The 26,019-nt window shown below is 37.9% G+C and overlaps 1 protein-coding gene across 2 annotated transcripts; it reads right to left on the reverse strand.

The window, feature by feature from the left end:
• Positions 1–4,936: 4,936 nt before the first annotated feature.
• Positions 4,937–20,542, reverse strand: pcgf5b (polycomb group ring finger 5b). Of its 2 annotated transcripts, none has more exons than XM_059530700.1 (9): positions 20,379–20,542; positions 17,078–17,355; positions 15,397–15,493; positions 14,820–14,875; positions 14,678–14,737; positions 12,769–12,914; positions 12,123–12,221; positions 11,610–11,695; positions 4,937–6,711 (listed from the first exon to the last, which is right to left on the reverse strand). In XM_059530700.1, exons 2-8 carry the CDS (start codon positions 17,187–17,189, stop codon positions 11,636–11,638), a joined length of 630 nt encoding a protein of 209 aa, XP_059386683.1. In that variant the 5' UTR covers positions 17,190–17,355; positions 20,379–20,542; the 3' UTR covers positions 4,937–6,711; positions 11,610–11,635. The 2 variants fall into 2 exon arrangements, with proteins under 2 accessions (XP_059386683.1, XP_059386680.1); XM_059530697.1 differs by having other exon boundaries at positions 11,610–11,699; positions 20,379–20,541.
• Positions 20,543–26,019: the final 5,477 nt, after the last annotated feature.

Genomic DNA, 26,019 nt, shown 5'->3' on the forward strand with positions numbered 1-26,019 from the left:
AATTTTTGATAAGTAATATGCATTGCTAAGAACTTCATTTGGACAACTTTAAAGGCGATTTCCTCAGTATTTATAGTTGTATCTCGGACAAATATCGTCCTATCCTAGCAAACCATACATCAATGGAAAGCTTATTTATTCAGTAGATTATGTATAAATCTCAATTTAGACTAGTTTTGTGGTCCAGGGTCACATATGTGACGTGGCATTAAGTCTTCCTAGTAGAACTTGCACTGACACTTCCATTACACTCATGTTTTAAAGTGGTCATATGACGTTGTTTAAAAAGAACATTATGTTTATATATACATATATATATATATATATATATATATATATATATATATATATATATATATATATATATGGTGTAATGCAAATGTGTTTATGCAGTTTAAGGTTAAAAAAAAATACATTATTGTTGCTCCTCTATACCACGCCTTTCTGAAAGATGTCAATTTTTGCTAAGCTCATCGTTCTGAAAAGCAAGGTGTACACGGATTGGCCAGCTATCCAATGCATTGTGATTGGCTGAATACCTTGCGTGTGACGGAAGTTACTCCACTTAACATACTGTGACGCTGTCTCCAGGCACAACCAGGTAAAATCAATAAACCCCATCACCAACGAGGCATTTGTTGCATCCAGTGGGCACATAATTACTTATTATAATGACTTTTACTGTGTTTTTACGTGTTGCATATCACACCATGTAAACATAAAACCATGTCTGCATTTGTGATCGGAGAAACAACAAACAACAAGCCCTACCTGCTTAAAACTCACGTTTCAGTTATCAGTGGCAAATTCTTTAAATCTAAAAAAAATTACTTACAGGCTGAGTCATATGGAAGCATATGGGTAGCAATATTCAATTTGGAATGTAATATGCGAAATTACAATGCAATATGTAAAATGGCAATGCATTTCTGTATTTACATTTACATTTTCCAATACATTTGTGCAACGTTTGATGCAAAATGAAAATGAAAATTAAATTACATAATTTTCATTTGCCATTTCACACATTAGTTTTAATATGTAAAAGGAATACTAATTTTAACGCTTTATAAGTTGCAAAATGAAAATGAAAATGTACAGAAATGATTATATATGTATAACATGTTCAAACAAAAACTGTGGCAAAATTATCATTCAAATGCTATTTTTCTTAATTCCATTAACACTCACAGTCAAGACACTTACGATTGCATTTTCATTCAATGTCCCTCAATGAATGTAGCAAAATTCAATGTGCACATTGAAAATGCATTCCGAGCCGATCACGTGTCCGCCCCCTCCCGCCATGTCAATCACTGCGTGAACAAGGCGGGGCTTGCAGAAGGTCAAGAGACTCAAGACTCAAGAGGATTCAAGTGTATTCGTGTATGTTTTGATCATTTCGGTTTATGGCTTCAATATTTCATTTGCACTTGTGGGCGGAGCTGAAACGCTGCTTTCATCTGATTGGTCGAATCGCTCCATCTTCAGCTCAGTCTTTTCATTCTTTCAGACAGAATAAGAGTCTGTGCGAGTGCGACACTGTAATGTCTGAAACCACCACTCACTGTTAATTAGCATAATATTTGAATCAGATGTAGCTGGGCACATAATTCGTGCTGCTGAGACCTGCAAATTATATCTAGGTTGCAGTATTGTATGAATATTGTCCCACTGATAAATACAGTGCAGATAGTTCTGTCTCTTTGGATAAAAGTGAAGTGGAAATAAAAATCAATAATAGACTGAACAGTTCCATGTCTGTAACATTTACCACTCTCATCTTTTAAGTCATAAGGCACTAGGTATGTGTGTGTGACATTAATAAATAATTGTGAAAATTAATATAGTTACATTTCTTAAATAAATTAGTAATATTCGTTTTATTACATACTAAATTGAATGATGTTTCTCTTTTTAGTCTTCTTTGTTGGGCTTGAGAAAGACAACATATATTTAACAGACTATAAATCGCACTTCTTTTCATAGTTTGGCTTGTCCTGCGATTTACAGTCAGGTGCAACTTATTTATCAAAATTAATTTGACATGAACCAAGAGAAATGAACCAAGATTTACGGCCAACAGCCGCGAGAGGGCGCTCTATGCTGCTCAGTGCTCCTGTAGCCTACACTGAAAACATAGAATAGATAAAATCCTATTTAATTTTATTTCATAAATGTAACTATATTTATTTTCACTTCACTGTTATCCAAGGGGACAATATTTATACAATACTATAACCTAGAAATAATTTAACGGGGTCTCTTGCAAGTCGCAGCAGCACGAATTATGTGCCCAGCTACATCTAATTCAAATATTATGCTAATTAACAGTGAGTGGTGGTTTCAGACATTACAGTGCCGCACTCGCATTGACTTTTATTCTGTCTGAAAGAATGAAAAGACTGAGCTGAAGGTGGAGCGATTCGACCAATCAGATGAAAGCAGCGTTTCAGCTCCGCCCACAAGTGCGAATGAAATATTGAAGCCATAAACCGAAATGATCAAAACGTACACGGACCATCTGTCTTGTCCATGTTCTCTCACTTGAATCCCCTTGAGTCTTGAGTCTCTTGACCTTCTGCAAGCCCCGCCTTGTTCACGCAGTGATTGACATGGCGGGAGGGGGCAGACATGTGATCGGCTCGGAATGCATTTTCAATGTGCACATTGAATTTTGCTACATTCATTGCGGGACATTGAATGAAAATGCAATCGTAAGTGTCTTGACTGTGAATGTTAATGCAATTAAGAAAAATAGCATTTGAATGACAGTTTTTGCTTGAACATGTTATACGTATAAAATCATTTCTGTAATACATTTTCATTTTAATTTTGCAACTTATAAAGCGTTAAAATTTGTATTAATTTTACATATTAAAACTAGTGTGTGAAATGGCAAATTAAAATTATGTAGTTTAATTTTCATTTTCATTTTGCACCATACATTGCACAAATGTATTGTAAATGTAAATGTAAATACAGAAATGCATTGCCATTTTACATATTGCATTGTCATTTTGCATATTATATTCCAAATTGAATATTGCTACCCATATGCTTTCATAGGAGTCAGAAGTGCCAGAATATCCTTGCAAAGTTGGAACTGCCCCACTTTATTAAACAGCCTTTGAGCAAAGACCCATTGTTCACTACTCTGCAGGTTCAGGAAACAGTCCTCCATAAAATGCATCACACAGCGTCACACACTGCAGGCTTGAGTAAGGAATGACTGGCGGACTTGAGAACTGCAAGGCTGGTGGATTCAACGAAGGAGTGGCTTATGGTTGATGTATTTCCTCGGTGACTAGCACGGATCAGAGAAAATCAGAGTGAATGATCTAATCTGGGACATCATCCTGAATGTTTGACCAACAACCATTAAGCCACTAACACAAATATATGCAAGGATTTGTTGCTATATATGAAATTTGACCATGAAGGGACTTAATAATGAACACTTAAGATTGACTATACTAGTGTGCAATGTATTTGGCTCTTGATCTTTTTCATCTCAGTCTCACCTTGAGCAGTGTTGCTAAATGTTTATTTAATAGTCAAACACTGAAAAGCACCTCAGTTGAAAGTGTGGCACAAATGTTTGGTTAAACATTAGGGGAGCCAACACAGACATATAAATGCAGACAGCTGAGCAAATAATAGCTTGGCATGTTATTTGGATAACCTTATTTAGGTTATTTTTTCTCTTATAAACTGTGTTTTCTCCATAAGTTTTTGACCCATCATCTTCATCTTTGGACTGAACATTACAGTATATGGTATAAACAGTGAAATTTGAAGTTAAATTTTAATACATATTTTTCTAGAAGGTATACATAAAAATCTCTCACTCTCTCTCTCTCTCACCACACACACACACACACACATATATATATATACACATATGGGTAATGTGATATCTTGTCAAGGGAACCAGTATCAACACAAAATGTTAATGTTTTGCCATCACCAAATTTCCGATTTAACCTCTGTTCTCTTTTACAGAGAAAGGAACAGAAAGGTTCCAATAATTCTCTGTTGTGCAGATGGATAATGCATTTGGCACAGGTGAAGAGACATACACTTTCCTAGACAGAACAGAGAGTGCTTTTGGAAAAACTGACTGGCTGGCTAGATCACAGAGTAGAAATCCAGAAGTGTTATGACCGACCTGTTTGAGTAAGTGGAAGAAATCTACTTTCATGAGTGCAGAGCCCATGCAGTATCTCTCTGCAGATCGGTGCATCTTCCAGTGCATTAACCTTCTGACAGCAAAGCTGTGTGAGCCGCTGTCTGGTGGACCTTTGTGAATCTGATGCTCTATGCCCTTTATATTACAGAGAATGAAGAGTGATGGACAAACACATTCCCTCTAAACCTTCTAAATAAAATGTGTGTGCATGCTTGAATACATGGTTTATGAGAACAAAAATATGTGTAATTACATGGGTATTACAACATAAACAAAACCAATTGGCTTTAAAAAACAAACATTAAAAAAATTCCAATTGTTTTCTTTGAGGGGTATGGTTTGGGTTAGAGGATATAAATAACAGGTCATACATTATAAACAACTAATATGCATATGGACAATCCCCATAAACCATAAATACACACACGTATGTGTGTAAGAGAATGGGTTTTATGTCTCATCTTGAAATTATCTTTTGGAAGCATTTTCTCCTCATCAAAAGCAATGAAAGCCGAATCACTTGAAAAGTCAATGGATTTTAGCTGTGGAGAAATTCTATCCTTGGCAGATGAACCTTAGATGAAATCACAGAGAAAATATGAGGCAGTGCTGCCGCACCCACCACAGTGCAATGAGACCATTTTCAGGAGGGAGAAATAACTGAACTGTCTGTAACACGTGCAATATAATAAACCCTGTATTGTTTTGTCATCAGTTTTAATTACAAGCATGAAATCAAAAAAATGACACACGCAATTACATCAATATTTATGAGTGTATTTTTCTTCTGAACAAAGTCACACAAATACATTAACTGTCATATGTTATATACATTTCTATAGAAATCACCTTAGGGACTTTACATTGAAAAATAGAATAGATTATTCTAAGCAGCATTTGATTTTTGTCAAACATACAACATACATTTCCATTTTTAAAGATAAAATATCTACAAGGGCTCCTTACAAAAATACATATTGATCATTGTAGCACAAGAACATTCAAGGGTTTATCTAAACACATATTATTCGGCTTCCAATTAAACACAATACTTTAAAGTCAACTTCTTTAATGTGAAAACAATAGCAAAATAATATTTTCTATTTTTGAAGGACCTTGATTGTTGCTTAAGATTTCTATCAGAAGTCATTTTTCAGTGACATTTGTGAAGACGTTAAAAGAAATGCACAAATGTGTCACTGAGTACTGGAGGGGAAAATATAAAACTCTGAGAAATTAGGTAGTTTTGTTCCATGCACAGAAATTCAAGCCTTATTTTTGCCACATGGCCTCTGTTGTAAGTATAGTAAGAAAAACTGTTTTTAGAATGTTTCCCATGTGGTCAGATGATGTAGAGTGTTTTTTGTGTAATATGACTAGATTAACATACTTTAATGAAGCCTGTGCATGTGGTCAAGCAAATGCTTTAATTCTATTTTGCAAGAATAAACTATGAATACCTTCTTTTACTTTGTCATTTCTTTCTTTGGACTACTTGATTCAGGATTTACTAACATAAAATTCTATTCTGACATAAAACAGGCAAGCATTACTCAATTCAATACAGCAGTCATGAACATTATACCCATTTACTATAATTTTTGGGGGGAAAGCTAGAGAATTACAAATTGTGAGAAAGTTTTTAAATCATTGCCTGTCAACTATAAACTAAAATAATGACACAATGATCATAAAGCTCAATTATTTTCTCAATTAGAATGCCAGGGAAGTGATGACACTGTAAAACCTCTATTCAGTGTGTTTAGCCAAGTTAACTTCACCTTTATTTTTTTTTAAATGAGGCACATGTGCAAAGACGTCACCAAAACTATCAAAAGAAAAGGCATTTGTGTGAGCACAGAGGTATGGCCTATAATAAATAAAATCCCTTAAGTGGGAAAAATCAAAAACAGGCCAACTTAAAACCCTTAAGGGATGTTGCAGGCTCTGAACAAGCCCAAAGCTTTAAACATCAGGATACTTAGAATATTAAATCACTATATACAAACATTCTGTCATCATTTACTCATCCTCATGTTTTTCAAAACCTGTATGGACTTTGTTCCTTCTGTGAAACACAAAAGGAAAAAATCTTTGAAAACACCTCTTTATAAATCTTTATAAAACAGCCATCCACAGAAGCTCTTCAAAAAATGATGTATGGGAAAAGGCAGATTTTTATATCATGTGACATTTTTATTTTTTATTTTTCAAAGGGAGATACCATCATATGCAAATTGCTGAAGGCTCTTGTCACTTTGGTAAATAAACCACAACATGGGAAGAGAAACAAATCACAAATACCTGTGGCACATGGTAAGTGTCACAAGCTTCAGTGCACTAACTGTTCCCAATAAAGAGAGCTAAAGTAATCAAAATGAAGAGATGGATAGAGTATTTCTTCAGAACTGGACAAGCCCATTCAGTTCACTGTCTGTTGATCGGCTGAAATTAGTGCAGGAAATTTCAACCTAGCCAAAGTCAATGCGTGGTCGATATTCAAGTACCATTGGGTAGCCCTGGAAAAAACAGACATGTTGTAGATGAGTGTAAAATGTAAATTTTCCGGTACAGTATGCAAGTTTTAAATACGTACTTTTATTGTGCTTTTCTATAGATTAAGGAGAGTCTGTGTTGCAACACTATGGGAATGCCATCAGCATGACCACGCACTGAATCATGTGTGTCCAGACCAGGAAGCTATAATAACGTGTGGTGAAAACGGTGTCAGCTTTGAGGAATGAAGCACACGCTCGCAGGGATGCCGAAAGTATGGCACCGAAAAGCAGTGTCTCGTTCCCTCTGGGAACCATGGTTACATGGAGACATTCCTCTTCAGGAACTTGAGCTGTGTCAAAATGCTATGGGAACGAGTATTTCCAAGCTGCCAGACTTACAAATCCCTGCCTAGTGTGGAAGAGCACAACTAGGATGAGAGAACAGAAGAGCCAGGAGTGGCTTGCATATCTAGGCCATAGAACCTGATGAACGTATGGGTCGTGGACCAACCCGCAGCGTTGCAGATGTCATGCATAGACATACCTGCCAGAAAGACCTTGGAGGCCTCCACACTTCTAGTCGAGTAAGCCTTGACCCCCGGCGAGAGGATTAGAGGACTCATAAGCAATACGAATGGCATCCACTATCCACCAACTAAGGGTCTGCTTAGTAGCAGGAAGAAGTCTCTTAGGGGGACCATAGCAAACCAGCAATTTGTTTGCCCTTCTCCACAGGGCAGCTCTGAGCACGTATATGTCACACTGGACACATACAATTAAGCTTCGGCTGGTATGGCTCCTAGAAGGGAGAAGGACAGAAGGCCTGGAGTATGACAGGCTGTGGTGCACAGACAGGGAACTTAGGGACATAACCCGCTCGAGGGTAAAGGAACATTTTGGCCAGACTGGGCGCAAATTCTAAGTAGGAAGGGGCCACAGAAAGGGCCTGCAGATCCCCAACTCTCTTAAGAGAAGAAATCGCCAGAAGGAGGGTAGTCTTTATAGTGAGATGGCGATCAGAAATCTCCTCAATAGGTTCGATGGGAGGCCTACAGAGAGCTTTTAACACCACAGCTAGGTCCCATGGGGGGACACGAGATTGTACTGGAGGCCTCAGCGCACTGCGAAGGAAACATGTAAACAGGGGGTTACATGCTCAACGTGCTCAAATGCCCACTGACTGGCCACTGAGAGGGGCGTAATAGGCTGCAATGGCCACCACGTAGACCTTCAGGGTGGAGTGGGTCAACCCTAAAGAGAAACAGGCCTGCAGGAACTCCAGCACTGTACCAATTGGGCAGTTAACTCGAGCCAGTGAAAAGCTTCCACTTCAAGGGCGTACAGTTTTCTCATAGAGGGAGCTCTGGATTGGATGATGGTCTCAACAACCTCAGTTGAGAGTCTGGAAGCTACAAGTTGTGGCCCCTCAGAGGCCACACCCACAGCTTCCACAGCTCCAGGTGGAGGTGAAAGATCAGCCCCTTTGCCAGTGAGAGGAGGTACTTCATGACGGGAATTTCCCATGGAGAGCTGCCGAGGAGAGGAATCAGGTCTGAGAACCATACTCGGCCAGAACAGGGCTACTGGCAGCAGACAGACCCCGTCCCGGTGCACTCTCTTCAGAACTCCCGGTAGCAGAGCAATCTGGGGAAAGGCATACAGGTCACGTCTGTACCATGGCATCCAGTTACAGTGTAGCTTGATTAATCAGAGAGAACCAGAGGGGACAGTGCAATGTCTCTCTAGTCCCAAACAGGTCCACCTGAACCTGGCCAAAATTTTCTCGGGCTGAAGCCTCCATTCCCGAGGAGGAATGTCAGGATGTCTGCTCCCATATTTAGATGCCCAGTAATGTGACCTGCTCTCGGTGAGAGGAGTTTTTCCTGGCACCACACAAGGATCTGGTGTGCCAACCTGTAAAGTGGGTTTATACGCAGACCTCCCTGGTGGTTGATGTAGAAGACCACCGCTGCATTGTCAGCGCGCACCAACACATGCCAATCTCTCAGGTCCAGGAGGAAATGCTTTAATGCTATAAACACAGCCAGCATCTCCAGGCAGTTGATGTGCCATGTGAAATGGCGACCACTCCACAGACCACGGGCCGAGCAGCCAATCATGACCACTCCACAACCAGTGAGGGACGCATGCATCGCTAGCATTATGTGGCGACAAGGAGCTCCCAGCACCAGGCCCTGAGAAAATAACCAATGTTTCCGCCACATGTCTAAGGCATGTAGGCATCACTGCGTGACTTTGAGCATGCAGAGCATGTTTCCCCTCGGGGAGAACCCTTTGGTCTTGAGCCTCATCTACAGCAGGCCAAATGGTATCACATTGGACGCAGGTGCCATCAGACCCAGCAGTCTCTGAAACTGCTTGATATTGAGTGACTGGCCTTTTCTCACTCTCGTTACTGCAGTGAGGATCGACTTGATCCAAACAGGGGACAGACGTGCCTGCATCGTGTCCAAATACCACACTACGCCCAAATAAGTGGTCCTCTGTAATGTCACATTTTTCTAGGCGTTTAGTCTAAACATTAGCTCTTTCACATGATCGAGAATGACATCTCGATGGCGAACCACCACCTGCTCAAATTGAGCTAAAATCAATCAATCGTCGATATAATTTAGTGTATAGCCAGAGCAGCATCCACATACTTTGTAAAAGTGCAGGGTGAGAGCGCAAGTGCTCACCCTCATCCAGCTCTTTAAGCAGGTCAGCTTGTTACACCTGTAACATGACCATTGTGTGCAGACACACAAACACACCAGCCTGACCTACTGTGTACCCCTTGCCCACCAGAGCGCATTTGATCAACCTGGGGCATCACCCTGTAACTGCGGTCACTCAACCTCACCACATTGCCATAATAATCAGAAGCGGGGATGAAGAGGTGGACCAAGAATGGTCTCATCCACAACCTTGACACCTCAATGTGGAAGTCAGGGAAAAAAGTCAGGCTCTGGTGTGGAGGTGGCCGACTAGTCTGCAGAAAGCTCTCATCTTATTTGCAATTCTGAAGTTCAGCCTGCTTCTTGGCGGGCCACTCAATGTTTAACTTGGCCACAGCACCAGTAACCACCTCCAACAGCTAATCATACTAGTGCGATGCCCTCCACGTCAACCTCCCCGGAGGAAGAAAGGCAGAGTGTCGAGCCCGCTCCTTGGGGGGAAGTAACCGTAGTGCTTGCTTCTGATCCCAGAGAGGGGCGCTGGATCTGGCAGGTGAGGAAGAAGATAGGGACATATCCGTCTCCCTTCCCTCCACCAGATCCAGCTGTGAACCCCACGAGTAAAGCCGCCATTCCACCTTGGCGGAAGCAGGACCAGCACAGCAAGGAACGCAGGTGAAGGCTCCCTCCATTAAGAGAGCATTCCAGGAGATGCAGGAGAAGCAGCTCACAATGCAAAGCTGACTATGTGTGCTCTGCTCTCAAGCAGACAACGCACAGACTGTGTATGTATCCCGACCTGAAATGTAATGTGGGCAGGGAGGAACACACAGCCTATAACGCTGCCTTCTCTCACTCAAATGCCTCATTTTTTAAGAAGCTTTAGACATACTGGAGATTATTTTCAGAATGAGTAACAACAATTAATAAAACTGATAACAGTATTATGAGTGACACACAAACAGAGCACTTGCTAAAAGCTGATGCTGGTTTTAGCGCACATGCTGTTTTTTTTATGCTTCCTGGTCTCTACGTCACCTGCCTGTGACCTCTCGCCCATCAATTAGTCTGATTACACACATGATTAAGAACGTGGTCACGCTGAAGGTGTTCCCATAGTGTTCGACGCAGCTCAAGTTCCTGGAAGGCAAACTGTATTTAACCTTTTTTTACAAAGAAATTAACTACTCATCCTACAAATCATTGCAAATCATGTGCCTGAATCAAAATCTCTAAAATGTCTAAAATTTCTACATAAGTTAAAAGATGTTACGAGAACGAGAAGTCAGCTCTTTCAAGGTAGTTCAGGCTTTTACAGTAACCTAATTTCTAAATCATGTGTACGCACAAATTTTATCTCAAAGTGTGTGTACACTTAAAGCCATGGGAACGTTCATATTTATAAACACAGTCTTTGTGTGGAAGAGTGCTTAGTGCCATGTCAGGGTCTGAGCAGATGTACACACTTTTTTGTGTGTCAAATTGGAGTACTGCAAGTATTTGGAAATATAAACAGCAGCTATGATAATAACAATAATAATAATTTTCCTGACAGATATCAGACACTGGTTAATTGATTAACTGATTAACAGACAAGATTAGAATGTTAAAATAAAAACTAAATTAGATTAGTATGCATTAATTATGTGATAAATAATTAATTATTCATAAGTGATGAATAATGATAAAACAATTATAAATAATTAATTAATAATAATTACTAGGGATGTCAACTGATAATTATATTATATTATATTATATTATATTATATTATATTATATTATATTATATTATATTATTGTTTTGTTTAAAATGAAAATGTTTATTATTAAATGTAATCTTTGGGGCAATGGAAATTTTTAAACTCAAGAAAATATTATGTGGTTTAAAAAAAAAAAACATGGTGAAATCTTCAGGTATGAGAACAGAGTACAGACCCCCAAGTGGGGTTTCTGTAACCCTCTTCACCACTACAGTGATTCCATACTCCACGACAGCCTTGTGTAAATGTAACAATCATAATAATAAAATAAACTGTGACGCGCATGCCAAACTGAGAAGGGCAGTGTGGGACTTCATTGCTTTAAATTGTAAATACGATAAAAAACTAAGACACACAACTTGCTAAGAACCTGCTTTGAGTAACAGGGTCTACCGCATTTCTCATCCCAGTGAAAAAGATGAGAGGATTTACATTTCACACATGAGAAGAGAGGAGATACTAGCATTCTAATGGCTTACATTTTCTCCCCGAAGCCTCCAGCGGGTCATGTAGATGAATTCCATGGTGTGGTCTTTACCCATGATCTCACCATTGCATAGAACATCTAGCTGCAGAAAAGGTTAGTGACTGTGAAAAGCAATTCCATTGTATGGTGGACCAAAACAGCCAAGCAAAGAAGCAAACAAACAAAAGATAAACAGCAGAAACATGATCAACTTGAGAATATAGTGACTAATTGCTAAAACACATGCAATGACGTTTGAGTCCCAGAAGAGCATATTTAATTTCAACTGTTCCTGTATGCAAAGGTCTTGGGTTTGATTACTAGGGAACACGCGTACTGATAGAAATAAGTTTTACCAAACTATATGCACTGTAAGCTTTGCATAAACGTTTCTGCAAAATGCATAATGACATATAAATATAAACAAAATGGATAGGCAATATGTAATATCCACCAAATCATGGCATCTTTTTATGCTTACAAGAAAAATGGTCAACTACGTGGACTAAAGATATTCAGGTCTTACCTCATAAGAACTGGGAAGCTTTAACTTCAGACTTAAAAACTTCTTGATTGTTCCAACAGTCACTCTTGTTGAGCAGCGAATAAATTTTTTCATTAAGCCCTGGAAAACAAGGCAAAAAGACAAATTCCAAAATGCGACCCCATCAAAATATTAGAATGATTTCTAAATGATAATGTGACACTGAAGACTGGAGTAATTGTTGATGAAAACTCAGCTTTGCCATCACAAAAATAAATGACACTTTATAATACATCAAAACAGTTTTTACTGTAATAATATTTCATAGTATTACTAGAAAGAAAGAAAGAAAGAAAGAAAGAAAGAAAGAAAGAAAGAAAGAAAGAATTATTAGTAAACAAGGAGATAATGGCAATGTGGGAATGGATGGAAAAGACTGAGCTTTGGACCTACATCTATTCATACCAGGCTTTAGAAAAAGAATAAGGATCTGTTTCAACTTTAATCTTAAAATGTCAATCACAAGGATCATGAGTGGAAAATCTGATCCTGGATCACCTTTCCTTTAGAAGGGATGAGGTGGCAAGACCAACACAGAAAGAAGATAAAAGAAGCAGAAGACATGGAGTGGCACACATGAAGTATAATAGTATGATAAGATGAGAAGAGATCATTCAAGATGGCTAACCTTAACAATGTTCTCCCCCATCTGCCCATTGTTACGCAGGCAGTCTAGACAGATGGCTATCTGCGGATCACTCCTGTGGTAGTCTCCATCACCTTTAACATCATCCTCTTCATCCAATCGGGCCTTCTTACGTATAGGGCCATCCTCTGGAAAAAGATAAAACAGAGGTGCTCATGTTAAAGGACTTTATCAAAAGGTCTGAAATGCTGTTTCATCTGCCTTTCACACAGATTTCTTAAATTTTAGAATTTATTGAACTAAATTGAATAAACATTACTACAAACTGAAAAATGACACTATTGTCTCCTGAAGAGCTGCTTAACAGCTGAAATTCAATTTATTACATAATTGATAAATTTTTCAACATTAAGTGTTAATTTGTTGTTTAATATGTTACTAAAGTGAAACTGCTTTGACACAGTCTGTATTATATAAAGCACTATATGAATAAATTTGACTTGACTTTTATTTATTTTTAGAAAGAAAGAAAGAAAGAAAGAAAGAAAGAAAGAAAGAAAGAAAGAAAGAAATATGTGCCACATTATGTGCTCCTCTGACAATGTGGCGCACAAAGATGAACATTACAGACTAATAGATATGCTAATGAAAAATAGCATCTGCATCTTTTCTCAGGCTTTCTTTTATATGAAATAGATAATATTCAAAAACATGCTCTTGGGAAAATCACACATGTGGTAATTATCTCATCATTAAGAACTGCTTTCAGCTGCAAACACTTTCAAGTTGCCTTGGAGACTCCAAGTATTATGAAAGCCATTCATTTTGGTTCATACATTGTGCACAAGAGCTGTAAATTCTGAAGATTATTGTACACAAACAAAAAACTAATAGATTCCAACAAATCACACAAAACATATTTTAACTAAATGGGGCATCCGGTAGTTCATCTCCCAGCTGGCCAAAACAAATAGGGCCATGTAATTTCACTGCTGATATGACATAGAAAAACAAATGAATAGCATTTCTTGTGTGTCTTCATCATTATTGATAGAGCACAATTATTTCCATTTTTTATAGTAAAAAAATGGTGTTTGTCTTAAAACACCACATACAGTATATCTTAATTTGGTCATATGAGTCAAGCTCAAGTCTTTCAGTTTAAAAATTTCAGCTCTTATCTTTACAGTTGTAACTGTACAAAATAGTTTTACGGAGTGGCTTTAGTAGTTCTCTCTGGAGTCAAAGGAACAGAGTGACACAGATACATCTATATTGATGACACACATCTTACTACCCACCACCTCTGAGTCAACGTCACTGAAACAGAGTGTGGTAAATTCATATAAGCTATGAAGACATTACTTGATAATGAAACAAAAGTGATACCAAGAGTCTGATGAAAGGAGATTAAATGCTGATACAGCAAAGTAACCTGGCCCATAGGAGTCACAGCCAAGAGAGCCTAATGTGTGGGATTAAAAGGATAGTTCAGGAAAAAATGAAACTTCTGTCATTATTTACTGACCCTTATGCTATTCCAAACCCAAATCACTTTCTCTCTTCTGTAAACCACAAAAGAAGATGTTATGTCAAATTTCCATGCTGCTTTTTTCCATACAAAGAAAATTAATGGTGACCAGGAGCTGTCAAGCAACAAAAAGAACAACAGGGAGCATAAAGGTATCATAACACTAGTGTGCTCTATTTCTTGCCTTTTATCATTTTCAGAGCTTGTCATTTTCAAAGCTCATGGTATCATTCACTTTCTTATGGAAAACAGTCAACATTCTGCTAAAATTCTCTCACTTTTCATTCAGGTTTGAAGCGATAACAGAGTGAGTACATTTCATTTTCAGGCAAACTATTCCTTTAAAATTGTGAACTTTCAGGTTAACATTGTTATCAGGTGAGTGCAGTTGTAGATCATTTCATTGTTTGAGTCATTTACCATCTAGACTTTCTTTCGATTTGTTTCTTCTCCAGAATTCAACCTCTTGCTGTTGTTCCTCTGGAAGAAAAAAAAAAAAGTTAATTAAAGCCAGTTAATTTGTATATGACACAAGAGTTATGTCAAATGGCAAAATACATACTTTCTCTAAGACCAGGCACAAGTTTGAAAATGACTTCTTCTAGAGTGTTGTCCAGCCTTTGGAGAAAACAAATACAAAGAAATGTGAGGAACCAGAACACGATGACAGCCATTCTAATGTCGCTGTCACATCTGTTAGCAGGTTCAGGCTAATTCTGCTCTAAGCTCTTATAATCATGTTATCATTCTATCTGGTGTCGGGATGGAGATGCATCACTGGTGTGGAGAGGCAATCCTGTCTCACAGCTGACACTCTGGCTCCAGAAAACAGTCCGGCTGCTGCTTGGAATGCCTCCCAACCAGGATCAAATTCACTGCCACTCAGTGGGGCAACACTGCTAAAAACCAGTCAGCTGTGGACAACAAAAAATCTCTCAGATCTATTATGGGAAAGCTATTAGACTGTGTTCCAAATTTCTTTAAAATCAATTAGATTAATCTCATTAATCCTTATCATGGCTTCCTGTCTATTGTGTGCTCTACAATGCTACACTAAATCTGATCGCAGACCACTTCATGCAGGTTTGCTGTAGAGTATTTAACTTAGTAGTGGGATATTATGGATCACTGTGGTTTACCTTAACATCTCCAAGGGATTCGTTTCATGAACCTGGATACCACATCTTGGGCAATCATTGCTGTCCTCAAAATGCTGGACGATGCAGCTTTTACAAACTATCCAAAAAAAAAAGAAGAAGAAATTATACTTAAATAACAGTAAAAATCTGTGAAACAGCTGTAGCTGCCAGAACTTCACTGTAAAAAACAGTAGCAACGTTTTCTTAAGATGACTATGATTTCATCATCCTATAAGTTATAAAATGTCTTGTTATTTACTTTTTTTTTACTAAACTGTAATTTTAACATTGTTTTACAGTATTTGAAATATCTTATATTTTTACACATTTGCACTGTGCATAGCAAGGGAATTTCCTGATTATCAGTTACATTTTACTGTAACATTTGTACGGTTTCTTTCTGTTAAAAAAAAAAAAATTGTTTACATTTCACAGATTATATTCCCTACATCTGCCAGAATGACCACAGGCTACAATCAAAATTAAGGGTGCATGATATATATCGGCTGATAATTAATGCGCATCTTGTCAGTAAAGCCGGTTATCTAATCAGCGTTAAATACCATCAGGTGCGTGATTTCAAAGAGCAGCTTATACTACACAGAGCCGTTGTTAACTGACAAGCTGCGCAAATCCAAGCTGATAATAAACTGGCTTTACTGACGAGATGTGCATTGATCATCGGCCGATATATATCGTGCACCCCTAATTAAAACCAAGTCTTACAAACTGGCATTTAGATAATGCTTTTGCTGGCTCTGCTTAGCCAGTAAAACACCTATTATTTTCCACCAGCAAAACCATTGCAACAATCCTTACCTTATTGCTCTGTGAATACACATACAAAGCTGTCAACACACACAAATTATATCAAACTGATTTACTGATTTAGTGAGTGGGGGGAAAGCCACTGCTCAAACATACACATACATACACACTGACAATGATACAAGACACAATCAGGTCATCACTGTGTGGAATAATCAGCTGCTGGTTACATAAATTTCAACTCCGTCAAAAAAATATTTTTTGTGAAAATAGCTTAATGTTGAGGATAATATCTGTTGTCATGGTGACTGCTCTAAAGATGACAGTGACAATGTGTTGGTCATGTGTCACAAAGTGAGGGAGTTTTCACATCTGGTGTGCCGTACCAATATAATGCAAAAAGGAATGTAGGTCACATTCACCTGACAATAAAATGACAAATAATTAACACTAAATCCTGTTGTTCACATACTCTCTGTGGAAATACATATGTGCCTAATTAAGCATTATGAAATTACATTCATTAAAAACAGCAGAAGTGGAATTTATCAGCTAAAATACATGCAACAAACACTGGTCTTAATCTTGTATCAGTGAAACAGTCAAGTGACAGGTAGGTGTGCACTAAAATACAATAAAAATACAAATAAAATACAAGTTGATTGGACACATTGATTCATAAAACATTAAACATTTAACAATTACAGATAAGGAAAGTTATTTCTTTATTCTGCTACCCTAACTCTCAATTGCTAATTAAATTTTATTAGTTCAATTTTGCATTTTTTTTTTTTTTTATTGCTGTCCATGACGCTATCAAAACAGATCATTTTTTGGTCAGAGCCCTTGAAAACCACAGCTAAATTATCCTAAAAGTTTTCACAAAATTTTCATAGACACTGTAGATACTTACAGGTGTGCAGGCACTCTGTCACGGTGGTGGGCTTGATCAAGTACCCTTTACAGATATAACAGGTGATGAAATGGTTGAAGTCCCTCACCAGGTGTTTCCTATGTGATGTCATTGTCAAGTTACCAAAGGAGGGATGAAGGAAAAACAAATGGTGAAAGGATGAAGTGGAATGCAGTTTCAACCACTCTGTGGCTCAACTGCAGTATTCTGCTGAAGGGCCCCTGGCCTTCTCTTCCTTCATGACATCATGGGCAATTGAACATGTCTCTAAGACGGACCTGTGGATGTGGATATAACAATTAGTACTGTCAAATGATTAATTGTGATCAATCACATCCAAAATAAAAGTTTTTGTTTACATGATAAATGTGTGTGCAATTTGTATATTTATTATGTATATGTAAAAACAAAAACATACATATATATTTAATATTTATATTCATATATATTTTTATGTATATTTAAACAAAAAAATCTTAAATATATACATGCATGTGTGTATATTTATATATACAATTGGATGCGATTAATCGCAATTAATCGTTTGACAGTACTAATAACAATTATGCTTTAATTATAGCAGAATTCTGAAATCACTGGATGATTTATAATTATTTTATCTTTTTACTTTTATTGCTTTGTGAACATTATATCTTTGCATGTAACATTAGCCAATAATCTTTGTTTGTTAAAGGTGCATTCAGTAAGGCTGTGTCTGAAATCATACTCTCTGAGTAGGGATTTCTTTTTAATTTCTTATTTAGTCACCGTTAAAAATCAGTGGTTTTCAATTCCAGTCCTGGCTGACACAAGGTGTATTCCAAACACTTTTACACACTTGAAGGGCCCTTCTGGAAAGGGACACCATTTGTAGGAGTCCTCCAAATGAAAGTGAACACCTCAACCCTCCATGAAAAGCCCTTTCACTAGTCTGATGGTCACATCAAGAAAGTTATTTTATAATTTATTGTGATATGACCCAAGGTGGCACATCCTCACAATCAATTTTAAAGCTAGATATGGTGGGAGTTTGAGGGAATGTATAAAAAGAATAATTCAAGTTGTTTTGTCATGCATTTCATATTAAGTTTAAAAAAGTTTTATAAGTAAGAAATGTGTTTAAAAATAGTTGTGTTAGGTAAATGTGAGTTGCAGGGTTCAAAGAAGAGATGGCAACTTCTATAGCAGAAAGGGAACACACACACATAAAGTATATTTTAAGAACTTCATTATAAAATGTATTTATTTGTGACATATGAACAGCAACAATAAGACAACATTCCAGGTAAAGATAACGAGGAAATTACATTGTCTTTCATTGCTCCTTTTGTAAAGAGCATTCCAAATGGCTCCAGTAGGACACACAAGTACCCTGCTCCCTCCAAAGTAGGCTCCCTCCAGAGTAAGTAGGGCATAGGAATAATTGCTTCCAATTGGAATTTGCACAAACTCAATTCAGTTTATGGAAAAAAAAATGAGCTGATGATCTGAATCAGGTGTGTTAGACAGACATGCAAAAAGTGCAGAGTAGTGGGTCGCCAGGACCGGAATGGAGAGCAACTGTTCTCTGTATGAATATTCACCATGTTGTCATTATCATAGTCATGTGACCTTCAGCCATAGTCAAGGGCACTCTGGATGAGAACAATCATGGCCGCCATATTGAAGGGTCATTCTAATTTGAAGGACTCAAAACTGGCCGCTTCAAAAGGCCCTTCAGAATTAAGGATTTGATCCCAAGATACTTTTTGTGCAGGTTTGCTTGTGCACCACAAAATAAATAAATAAATAAATAAAAACACTGTACTAGCTGTTATTTATGCTCACTCTTATTCATGCCAAAATAAATAGTGGTTTTGAATTTTATATTGACACCTACTGGCCTACTTAAGTATGTTTATAAAAGCATAGGGAAGCTGTTTTCTTTTTAGGCCTGTTTTTCAGTATTTTTCTGTGTATTTTTCTACTGATACTACTACTACTCATGACACATTCATATAATGGTCATTACAGAATTCAGTTTTATATTTTCCTATAGTTTTGGTGATTTGTGCTAGTACATGGAAGGTGGCTACATGTTTTCCTTGATCTGCGGTATAAACTATTTGTTTGGACTTCATGCTCATTGTGTTTAGGTTGGTAGATCGTACATATACTGATCCTGACTCTGGGCCAGGGGTTCTCAACTCTGGCTCTAGACATCCATTTTCCTGCAGAGTTTAGCTCCAACCCTGATCAGACACACTTGAACAAGTTAATCAAGGTCTTCCTTCGGGATTAGTAGAGAGATACAGGCAGGCGAGTTTGATCAAGGCTGGAGCTAAACTCTGCATGTAAGTGGATCTCGAGAGCCAGAGCTGGAAATTCCTGCTCTTCCATTGCATTCAATAAAGTAATATGTTGTGTTTGTTGTCATATTGTCTGGCTGTTTTTCTTAGATGTTTTTGTTTGTTTTGTATAAAGCACTTGCTGAAAGTGAATATTACTATAAGCCATAGTTATCGAGTTCATCTTTAACGTTTAAGAAACTTGAAATTACGTTTGTTTGAGCGGTCTACAGGTGCATCATGACACATGCGCGTTAAGCCCCGCCCACGATCTTCAAAACGAAACCACTGGGTTAAAGTGCAGAGGCGCTTCGAAATGACATTTATAACTCATTCAGTAAATGCATAATCACTTTTATCCTTACAAAAATTCATTCATAAAGTGTGGGGCTCGTAATATTTGGTATAATAAGTAGACATCAGCCTACACAGAATTCGGGCCTGTTAACATAGCAATTTGTAGTATTTTCTATTAGTTTTTATAACCTTATGTTGCGATCAGACTTAAGTGTTGACAAACAGAGCCAATGCGGGTTTGTCATATAAAATCTATAATACAAATGTCTTGGTTCTCATTAGCTACTTCGCTTATCGTGACATCACGACGATATAGTTGTTGTGGTTTTGTCAAAACTATTCGGCCATCGTCTTGTGTCATTCTATGCGTCATCTTCCTGTAAAACCCTACGCAGCGTTTACCTCGATAACAAATAACGTGCGATCACTCGTTTTAACTTGCTGCCATTTGTACAAGTGTCGCGTTCCGTAAACGAGAGGCGAGTGTTTTATCGCTCACCCCTGCGCACTAAATAATCAGCTATACCCTGACATCTAGTATGCTACAGAGACACAGACATGCTGACGAACTTGATATGACACGAGACCGCATTCCCATCCCACTCGAAACTTTACGATGAAGGGACAGCGTAAAAACTACACACAGCTGCAGTCAGACAGTAACGACCATCTCTTACCTTCTACACATCATGGGTCCATGTTGATGATGCGTTTTGATTTTTACAAACAGACTTGAACGAATTTGGGATGTTGAAAGTGATGGTAGTAATAGCGGCTCAGAATACGGAACTGCTTTCATTTGAGATGATATGGGGAAGGGGGCGGAGGACTTTCCAGTTCTTGTTTACGCATTGCTGTTTTATTCATTCCATGGCAGATTGTCTCTGATTGGACACAAACTAGGGCGCAGCCTTCAATTACCAACTAGTCCAGTAACAGTTTAAAACCAGTTTATCAATGAAGACACACGTGTGGCAGCCCTGTTTATTAATATATTCAGGGCAGTTAAAATGTGACTTGCAGTACATGTCCGACAGGTTTGCATTAATAAGGAGGGGCATGAATAAGTGATAATATTTTGGAATTAGCATCCTCAGCTTCAAATATATAGTTAAATAAACTTATCCAGTAGCATCTTCCCACAAATGACTAAATACTGATCAGTATGTAGGTGTTACGTACAAAAAACCAGAACTACTGTAGGCTACATAACATAGCCTATACCAAACCAAAATAATTATAATTATCCAGCATAGTGTAGCCTACATGTTTGGAATAAGTAGGTAATGTTTTAAATAGGCGTTTTAAGATTTTAAATACACAATATCAATACTGATAAAAAAATAAAATATATTTGATTTGTTTTGAGCCAAGGATTCCAATGATATAATGCTGCATTCACGACAAGTCATAATTACAGTGATTTTGAGATGACAACACATGATCAGTTTTATGATGGAAAAATATTAATAAAAATCCTGACAATTACAATTGAATAAGATTGGGTAAGTGCCCCCCCTTGCCCCTGGGGCAACTTTTTTCCCCTTGACCATACAGTAGATTTCACAAAATCCCATCAAACCACTTTTAATGAATGGCTATGCTATTTTTAATTTTATTGTTTCATCTGAATATCAACATTTGTGACATTTAGTTAAGTCAGTTTTGAGGTTAAATGATCTAATTTTGTGTCTCTGGAAAATGGTGATATATAACATTGTATTATGTTGAATCCCAACATTTTTGGTGTCTGTTAATTAGGAATCTGTGGACACGTCAGTGTTTTTAGATTTGTGAAGTAATTTTATCTTTTATTTATTTTATTCATTTATTATTTTTTTTGAAGTGAAGAGATACAATTAGACCTGTGAGGTAAGATTAGCCATATTGGCCCTAGTGTGTTGTTACAAGTATCATTCTTTTTAAATTTAACCCTCAAGTATCCTTAATAGCAGCCCTTAATTGGTCCTTCATGGACAAATTTGAGCATGAAGGGCTCAGGTGTAATCCCAATATTATTTTTTTCATGAATGTCATATCTTAGATAAAATAAAAACTATACATTTATGTATATTTTTTATTATTTTTGGAGTTAATTTCATTTATTTACCTTTAAAATGCCATATTTTATGCAACATGAACTAAGAATGAACAATACTTCCACAGCATTAATTCATCTTAGCTAATGTTAATTTCAACATTTACTAATGCATTATTAAAATGTCATTGTATACATTTATTAACTGAACCTTACTGTAAAGTGTTACCATTATTGTTTTATTCTAGGAGCAAAAGTAGTCAGCTCCTATGGATCTTTACCACCTATTAACTTTTAGTATATCAAATTGTCATGCACTTTCCTGCTTACTAAGTCCTTCTCTATATGATTTAGCAGCTTCCACACCGTTTTTCCGTGATTTACACATGACAAATTAGCAGAATAACGTCTTTGGTAGTACATTAACCATGCAATCCGTGCTGTTGTTTACATCCGAGTATCTCTAATATGGTCGCACTGACCAAACCGTGACGTAGGTGCAGACACTCTATAGGTGTTCCAAACCAAGTGCTCTAAACTGGCCACTTCAAAGGGCACTTCGAAATGAATGGACACTTCAGGCCTTCACAATCTTCAGGCAACCCTCGGACTCAACTGAGGAGGCGGACCCACCAAACCGAGCTGTACTGGCCGCTATTGCTGCGCTGCGAAATGAAGTTACTCAGATTAAAGATGACATCTGCGCCACCATCGATGGTCGTATACAGACGGTGTATACTGTGCTGAGAGGCGAATTGGCTACAACTAAAGAAGAATTGCAGACATCCATTTCGACCCTGGAGAAAACCGCGACCTCGCATGCTAACACTATTGGAGAGATAGAGAAGTCTGCCTCACACCAGTCGGACGATGTCACTGCACTTCAACGTCAAGTCACCCGCCTGAGCTCTGAAGTAGAAAAACTAACTGAGAGATGTGAAGACCTAGAAGGGCGCTCGAGGAGACACAACATCCGGGTCATCGGAGTCCCGGAGGGGACTGAGGGACCCAGACCGAGAGACTTTATCGCCGGGTTGCTGCAAGAGGTGCTATCCCTGAATGAGAAGCCTCTCATTGATAGAGCACACCGGACCCTCCGAAGACGGCCCGAACCTCATGAGCCACCCAGACCATTTGTACTGAGACTACACTACTTTCACACGCTCGAGGATATCCTACGCAAGGCTGCAGCGGAGAAACAGCTCTTTCACGGTGGTAAGAGGATTCAAATCTTCCCGGACTATCCGCCTGCCGTAGCTAAAAAGAGGGCACTATTCAACCGCACGAGGGAGCTGCTGCGGGGCAAACCTGGAGTCAGGTATGGCCTCCTCTATCCTGCCAGGCTCCTGATAACCCATAACGGCACGCAGATCTCGTTCATAGATGCCAAAAAAGCGGAGGAATATGCCGAACGCCTATCAACTCCGAGCTCGACTGAAGCGAGACGAAGGACGCGTAACGTTAAACTGATGCAATCACTGCTGATGCGGAGAAGCAAGATATTCAGAAGGGTGGCTGTGTTCTAGTCATTCTATGGTTCTAGTTCACGTTAGCTTTTATGGCTAGCGCTAGCACAACACTAGCTGTTTCCTTTCCACGTGAGTTAAAGACTTGTACAAAACATTACACACAGATGGTGCCTCATTATCTGACTATAAAACCACCATTTTCATTAGAAGAATATTTGGAAAATGTTATGTCCCGCATCATACACACCGAGATTTGCGCTGTTATTTTATTTTTTCTCTTTCTCTTTCTGATATCTTATCCAGAGCCCTGATAATTGTTCAGTTAATTTGACGTTAGCTCTTTAAAGTGTGGAAAAGGTTCGCTGTTTTTGAAAGATATTCAAAGTGTTATTTCCTGAAGTTACGACACAATTATACTGTTATTGAAAGTTATTTAAACTGTTATTTGCCTTGAGTCACAACTTTATACGTTTTTGTTCATATATGCATTTATTTCTCCTTTTTATTTTATTTTTATTTTATTTACATACATGTGTGTGTATGTGTGTATGTGTGTGTATATATATATATATATATATATATATGTATATATGTATGTATATATATATATATATATGTGTGTGTGTGTATGTATGTGTAGGTGTGTGTATATGTATATATATACATAATTATTATTATTATTATTTGTATTTTTTTCCTAAAAATCTGAGTTTTAATTTTTAGCTAGATATATGGATATTTGTGGGTATGGCACATGCGCGTGTGTGTGCACCCATGGATACGATATCACTATGGCACTTTAATTAGTTATATTTTCTACTCTTCACTAAACTACCTAAACATTTTGTGTAAGTTACCAAGCTATGTGATCACAGATAGGAGTTAGCATCAGGCCACCAGAAGGTGTGGGGAAGTTACTGGTTTGTTTATTTGTACGTACTTCCTTAAGAAGGCTCGCGCCACATTCACTTTGAATTGGCTAGAGTAGTTTTGTTTTTATTTGTTATTATGGAGACTGGATTGACCTCGATAATGGATGTGGGGGGGACTGGGGTAGTGGGGAGGGGAGGAATAGGAAGACCATTCACTCAAATCCTAAACATTGACAACTGTACTGCTATGGATACTGTACTAACCACATTTTCCAGATGTATGATAGTTTAAATAATCAAACCAGAGGGCTGAAGGGTCTCACATTTTCCAGTTGGAATGTACGCGGAGTAAATAACCCAGTCAAAAGGGGTAAAATTCTGACCCACCTAAAATCACTGACCTCAGACATTATGTTCCTACAGGAAACTCATCTGAAGAATGGCTCGCATGGCAGGTTAAAAGCAAATTGGATAGGGGAAGTTTACCACTCAAACTTTTCATCCAAAGCAAGAGGTGCGGCCATTCTACTGAGAAAAGGTGTGCCCTTTTTACAGAAAAAAACAATTACTGATAAAGAAGGCCGCTATATTATAGTGATTGGTGAAATCCATAACATTTCCCTTTCTCTAGTTAATATATATGCTCCCAACTTAGATAACCCCATATTCTTTCAGAAGGTTTTTTCACTGATACCAGACATTTCACAAACACACTTGATAATAGGGGGCGATTTTAATACCGTCCTTGACACATATATTGATAGGTCCTCCACGAAAAGACTCCCAAGGAATGCCTCTAGTGAATTTTTAAATACGTTCATTAATAACACTAATGTACTGGATATATGGAGAGCGATGAACCCTACAGGCAGGGACTACTCATTTTATTCACCTGTACATAACTCCTACAGTAGGATAGACTACTTCCTGGTGGATGCCAAACTCATACCGTCCACATTAAATGCTAAATATCACAGTATAGTTATCTCGGATCACAGCCCGCTCACCTTTTCGGTGTGTTTAGATCATGTAGATAAACCACACACTTCTTGGAAACTGAACTCGCATTTACTTACTGAAAATAAATTTTGCGAATACTTAAAAGACCAGATTTCTCTATACTTTGAAATGAACGATAACCCTGATACCTCTCCCTCCATCCTCTGGGAAGCATTCAAGGCTTATATAAGAGGCTGTATCATCTCGTTTGAAGCTTCTAGACAAAAAGTAAATAAGACTAAATTAAAAGAATTGGAAGATCAAATTAAATTACTTGACATAGAAAACGCCCGCGCCCCCTCTATTATATTACATAGGAAAATAGCAACACTTAAGTATGAATATAACAAAATTATCTCTGAAAAACTAAGTAAAGCATTCCTCTACACTAGGCAAAAATATTTTGAATTTGGTGACAAACCACACAAACTACTAGCTAGACAACTTAGAAAAATGGAAAATGACAGAACGATACACAAGATAAAAGCCCACAATAATACAATACTTACTAAGCCTAAAGATATCAATGACAGGTTTCTTGAATTTTATACTAATTTGTATACCTCAAAGACTACTTCAGACTCTGTAACTATTAATGCATTTTTAGATAAATGTGAACTTCCCAGACTGAGCAAGGAAGATTGTGATTCCTTGAACTCTGACCTCACAATTGCAGAGGTTCGGAGCGCCATTGCCTCCCTAAAGAGTAATAAGACACCTGGTCCTGATGGACTTTCAGGGGAACTATACAAAACATTCAGTGAGAATTTATCCCCGTACCTGTTGAAATTATATGAACATTCTCAGATACAGGGTAACTTACCCCCCACCTTAACTGAGGCTGTGATCACATTGATTCACAAAAAAGGGAAGGACTCACAGGAAGTAGGCTCTTATCGTCCTATTTCCCTCCTTAATGTCGATGGGAAATTATTTGCCA

This window comes from Carassius carassius, chromosome 39 (genome assembly GCF_963082965.1).
Source record: "Carassius carassius chromosome 39, fCarCar2.1, whole genome shotgun sequence".
In the NCBI taxonomy this organism is placed as follows: domain Eukaryota; kingdom Metazoa; phylum Chordata; class Actinopteri; order Cypriniformes; family Cyprinidae; genus Carassius; species Carassius carassius.

Coding starts and splice junctions, on each gene's coding strand:
- pcgf5b (XM_059530697.1), bottom strand. CDS start 17,189: ATGACATCACATAGGAAACACCTGGTGAGGGACTTCAACCATTTCATC. Junction 14,876..15,396: donor AATCCCTTGGAGATGTTAAG/GTAAACCACAGT, acceptor TTTTCTCCAAAG/GCTGGACAACACTCTAGAAG. Junction 11,700..12,122: donor AGCTTCCCAGTTCTTATGAG/GTAAGACCTGAA, acceptor CCTTTTCTGCAG/CTAGATGTTCTATGCAATGG.